Source organism: Sinocyclocheilus anshuiensis, unplaced genomic scaffold (assembly GCF_001515605.1).
Source record: "Sinocyclocheilus anshuiensis isolate Anshui unplaced genomic scaffold, SAMN03320099.WGS_v1.1 scaffold24, whole genome shotgun sequence".
NCBI lineage: Eukaryota > Metazoa > Chordata > Actinopteri > Cypriniformes > Cyprinidae > Sinocyclocheilus > Sinocyclocheilus anshuiensis.
In genome coordinates, this window is record NW_015557090.1 from 1,628,871 (window position 1) to 1,634,625 (window position 5,755).

At 34.4% G+C, this 5,755-nt stretch overlaps 1 protein-coding gene across 1 annotated transcript in view; it reads right to left on the minus strand.

Moving 5' to 3' along the window:
• mxf (myxovirus (influenza virus) resistance F) overlaps window positions 1–3,871 on the minus strand; it is a 28,906-nt gene extending 25,035 nt beyond the window's left edge. Inside the window, exons 1-8 of the mRNA XM_016471900.1 lie at window positions 3,833–3,871; window positions 3,449–3,502; window positions 2,575–2,783; window positions 2,263–2,397; window positions 1,833–1,987; window positions 709–847; window positions 388–586; window positions 197–275 (exon numbers count right to left, since the gene is read on the minus strand). Coding sequence (XP_016327386.1) covers window positions 197–275; window positions 388–586; window positions 709–847; window positions 1,833–1,987; window positions 2,263–2,397; window positions 2,575–2,783; window positions 3,449–3,495 — 963 coding nt within the window. The 5' untranslated portion in view covers window positions 3,496–3,502; window positions 3,833–3,871. The remainder of the gene's footprint in view (window positions 1–196; window positions 276–387; window positions 587–708; window positions 848–1,832; window positions 1,988–2,262; window positions 2,398–2,574; window positions 2,784–3,448; window positions 3,503–3,832) is intronic.
• Between the last annotated feature and the right edge of the window lie 1,884 nt (window positions 3,872–5,755).

A 5,755-nucleotide genomic window follows, 5' to 3' on the forward strand; every position in this document is an offset into this window, starting at 1 on the left:
CGACAGGCCTTCGAATTAAATAAATTGCTTTTTAGTTTTTCAGGTAGATCTAACAGTAAGGGTAAGATATTTAACTTTTTTTTACCAATTATCCAAATAATGTTTGAAAAACCGCGGCACCCCGGTTGGGAAACACTGGTCTAAGGGAACCATCAAAATAAAGTGTTAGCGTTCGCTATTATCATTTACTGCTTGCCTTAATATGATCGGCCAGTTCTTTGGTCAGCTTGTCTGCCAGGCATTGAGCAGATGCTTTACCGTCATCCAGTAATGAGCTGTGAATAAAAATATATATAAATAACATGGATTATTTTTAATTACCTTGAAATATGCAAACTGTTCATGCATGGTATGTTTACAATGAAAATATTGTAAGTCATTAAGTACCTGAAATAATGGTGGTTCCTGAAGAATTTCAGTTCAGCCTCCATGGCTTTATCAAAAGGAATTCTGTCATTGATGTCACTCTGACCACGACATCGCACAATAATGTAGCCCTTGCTGAGAGGAATGACTTTGCCCTGAACAATGTTCAAAACTTCAATCTCAGCTCCTCTGTCGATGAGGTCTGGTTTTGTGAGAATTGCTATTCCACATATTTAAATATTAAAAAGTGAGAGAGGGAGAGATCAAGTTTAGAATAAGCGAAAATCATGGTATACAGTGTGAAGAAATATTTTATGGAAATACAGAAATATGTTGCCAAACCTAGAGTTCTGAGTCCTTCTGGGTCTACTTTTTGCGCCATTCTTAGTGCTTCCGTTGTTGCAATGTCAACATTGCAGGGCACAACAACTAATATGATGGTTTCACTTTTTGCAATATATTTCAGTATCAAAGTTTTGATCTAAAATGATAAAGTGATCTCTGGTTATGGAGAAGAGATTCTTTAAGTCAACATGAAACATCATGAAACCCATTTTAATTCTGTGATACAGGATATCCATAAAAAATGTTGTGCAAGACTGTATCCATCAGGAAATGGTAGGATAGCGAAAAGACTAAAAGTGTTGATCTGGGATTTTCACAGATTTCAAGGACCCATGCTTCTTGTGTCTGAAAAACTACAGACAAATTTGAAGCTGAGCCAGTGGCTTGCCCCTTCTTATGATTCCTTCAGTAATCATTTATAAAGTATTATTTTACTGTAATTATTCATTACATTTCGTTAATTTTAGACCAAACATTTTTGTTTTATTTTATATTTATTTTGTTTTTGACATTGTTTTGAACTTGATTTTGCTCTGGAAATTTTAAATAGACCTTAATAAATAAAATAAATAAAACTTTTAAGAAGTCATCCATCCATTCCATTATCCAAACCATTTGATCCTTATTGGGGTTGTGGGGAGCTGGAGCTTAACTTAGCATCTTGAGCCACGGGCAGGGAAACTCCCTGGATGGATGTCCATTCCATCACAAGGTTCACACACAGATTTTAAGAATCACTTTAACTGAATTGATCTTCCTTTGATATAGAATGAGGTTAAAATGTTGAGTTTTACTTCAGCATAATCAATGACACAGTTTAACTCCATGTGGCTAAACTTATCCGCTCCCTAGGCTCAATTTACCCCGCACTGGGGACAAGTTGAGCCAAGAAACCAAGGAGCCTAATTTTTTTATTATTAATTTTTTTGAAAGCAGTTTATTTTAGACCCAAAGTGATCATTCCCAAGGATACACCACATCCTGAAAATTATGTACATATTTTAGTTGGGCACATTACTGTCATGCGCTCATTTTAAAGACACCACAAGCAAAAATGGCTTAAGTCATCCCACTCTCCCCTGAGACAGCCATTACTTTGAGGAAATGCCACCTACACTCACCTGATCTCCAATATCCTCAGGCTGATCATGCACAGGTACACGGGTTATACCAGGCAGATCGATCAGAGTGAGGTCACACACATCCGGAGATGAAATCTCCAAAGTGATGAGTTCATCACAGATTCCAACTGCTTTTCCAGCAAGCTTGTTTTGAGCTGTTGAATTCAAAAGTATGCAACAGATAAACACAAGTAGTTCTGTAATTTAAACTGAGGTAGCAAACATGATGCAGTATTGTAAATCTAATTAAAATGTTAGAAAGCATAATTATTATTCGTCCTACTATTCCAATGTACAGTCCAATACATTATTTGAAATGATTTTTTTTTTTTTTTTAATTCTGTTGTACACAGATTGAATATAGGCTACCATATACAAGTTGTTTTATGATGACAACATAAAACCTGTAAGATTTTCTGTTTATACTGACCTTCTCTAACAAGCGTATCCACTTTTAACGGGTCATTAAAGGTCTCTCTGTGACCACTGTAAGAAATGATCCCCGACCATGGTCCATTTTTGAGCTTCTGCAATTTCAGCTCAAGAGGACAGCGAGTGACAATACCTTAAAAAAATGGTTTCAACAAGTTATTAGGAAGTTATTGTAAGGGAGGAGTTCTCATATCTTGTTAATTTCTTCAATTTAAATGTGATGCATTGACAATGAAATTTTTCCTTTTTTGTCCAGTATATATACAATATTACAGTCACAAGGTGCTGAAAGTAAAGAAAAATATCTTACCACTTCCTCGAGGTAGAGCCACCCCAGAAAGTGCCTCCAAAACAGAACTCTTTCCAGAACTCTGATCTCCCACCACCGCAATGGATGGTAGACCAATATCTTCATCAAGGCCGATCAACTTCAGAGAGTCAATCAACTCAATCAAAGGCCGAACAGACTCAATGAAGTGATTGTGGAATGCTCCATGAGTCTGTGACTCAGAAAATGAGCTTTTATAATTAAAACAAACAGAAACATTATTTAGATCATCAGTTGGAGGCTCTACAGTGGAAAAAACAATACTTCACTGCAGTACTTAACTCAAGTAGGAGATGCTAAAAAAAGTCAACATGCTAGTCTTACTGTATGTTAACTTTATTTTATTTCTTATATTTCGTTGCAAAGACCTTTGTCTTTTAAAACTTCCACACAATAATTCACAAATGCCTTTTATTTTATTTTTTTTTTCAATTGTGGATTTAAATATTTTAAGATTGAAAGCCTGAGCCTGAGACAAGGGTAAAATGGTTTAAAAATATATAGATAAAAAAAATAATAATTAAATTATACAAATTATGAAGGCATAGTAAAAATTTCCAAGTCTAAAGTAACTTTCATGTAACGTAATGGAAAAGGCTGAAATCTGATGAAGATAAATAAGAATAAATATAAATAAATAAAATCTTGTCACATAAATGTGTTAAATACTGTGTGTGTGTATATATATATATATATATATATATATATATATACATATATATATACATATATATATATACATATATACATATATATACATATATATATATATAATAAATACATATATACATATATGGTATTTCATGGTATTTTAGTTGTCAAACTGTCAAGTATCATTATCATTTGAATAATGTACCTCTCTTCATCTTGGGAATCGTAGTCTGAATTTTTGTCCTTGTCCATAGTTTGTCTGAAACAGAATTAAAAAAAAAATCTACATTTAAATTAGATTAAATTTGCAATAGGCATAAAAACATTAAAAAGAGCCCAACATCACTACATGTCTAGTTGTAGGAAACAACACAATCAATGCACAACCAATAGTCCTGAAAACTTCTACAGATAGTAATCATAAAAAAAGAAATGTCTCCATTTGCTTGCATTATATGTATGCTGTATACTGTCAATTCAACAAACAACTTTTATTAACCGCATGTACACCAATAAAATGTTTTTTTTTTTAAAAAGGAGCATCAAAACAAGGACAATAGAATAATAAAACAAGTCTGATTTTACCCACATTTAGTGCTTATTCTTCAATACTCAGCCAGGGCTGTTCCTTCAAAAGTCCCATAAAACCATTACAGCATATTATATATCACTAAACCAGGAAGTCTAAGTAGTGTTCAATGATTGGTTACAAACATACTTTACCTTTTAGGGAAACTAATCAAACTAAGCTAGCATTTAAAAAAAAAAAAAAAATCAACTGTTGTGTTCATGTTTTCACGTGTTATCACATGGCCACTTTCCCACAATTCCCCCCTCCCTAACAGCTCCAAATGTCTATAAAACTTCCTCCTTTACCTCTTTGCCAGTTGCATATAATGAAATTATCCTCAGTCATTATGCATTTTACCAATCTGCTTAAACATGCTTTCAAATATGTAATTAAACACAACAATAGGGAAAAATATCACAACTATTGTTTAAACAGCTAGTAAAAGACACATTGTTGGATTATCACACAAAGCAAAGCATCTATAATTATAGAAAACTTAAACTGATGATTTGTGCACATTTCATCCCAGCACCAAGCCTCCAGACCCTGGCCTGGCATTACTGATGTATACTTCTCTTTGTGAGTAGTGGTGTAATAAAATTAAAATCCTTCATTACAGATTTTGTTTCCAAAGAAACTAAACATATGGGTGAAAAAAGATAATCTGTTTACCATCTTGACTGGAAAACATGATTTTCATTGTCTATTTTTCATTTCTTTTTGCTCATCCTACTAAATAACATTACATAAAAATAACTTTAAAAATAAACAGGAATATTTTACTGGTGTAATATTTTATAGCAATATCTGTACTTTTATGCAAGCACTTGATTTGAGTTTTTTTTTTCCATTTATTTCTCCATTTTTTCACAGGCATTTGTCTTGTCCATCACAGGAAAAAAAACAGATCTTAAAGACATTGCCTACATTTACCTGTTCTTTTATATTTATCTTTTTGTAATGTAATTTTGTAATGTAATTTTTTCCCCCAGAAATAGAATAAACTAATGTGCTTATTTCCTTTTTATGTTTTTGCTTATTTATCTTTGTTTCTGTTTCAGTCAGCTGTCTCTGATGTGCTGTCTGCCTAGCAAACCTCATCCAGTGCCCCAGCCTCTTGGGTACTCTCAGTTCTCTTTTTACTTCTAATTTCTGCATAAAACACATGATTACATATTTCTTATCCTACCAGCCGTCTCCTCTCTGGTGGTTAACTGAAACATAAAGTAGATGGTTCAGCAAAATTACACACTTAATGAGTTCATTTGCACATATAATCTTTACGTTATTAGGGATAAACATATTTGGCTTGCTGTTTGCTGAAGAGGGGCTTGACGAAGTGGCTTCAACTCTAGGTTAGATGTGACACCCAAAATGGTGTATTTAGTATTAGGATGCTATGGGTCCATGCCGAATTGGCTTGTGGGTATGGAAGACCACCAAAAATCAGTAAAGAGAAAGAAAGACAGAGGTTAGGGAAAATGGTATCTGGGCTCCAGTAGGAGTACTGAGCGGGACATTGGTGTGGCTGTTTAAGCTTCGACAAATCTCACCATTGTGTTTATCGATCACGAGTTTGAGAGGAGGTAAGGAGTTCCAGGATGTCCAGTAGGCTTGTGATGACCTGGCTTGGAAATTCCAGGGATGTAGAATGACCCAAGGTTTTTCCTGAGAGAGGGGAACTCTTAACTTTGAGAAGACTTTTTGAAGGGTGGATGGGTGTTCGGCTGCAGGTGTTTTAGGGACGTGCTGCCTCACTTGCCTTCATCGAATGAAATGTTAAATGAAGACACGCTTACATCACATAGCAAACTCCCATATGTATGGCTTTTATGATGTAGTAAACCTCCTTGGAATAACTCACCTGGTACAGCATTGCACTTGCGAGTTTTGTGAAACACAGGTCACCATTAAAGAGATCACAGACTTGTAGAAGAAAGC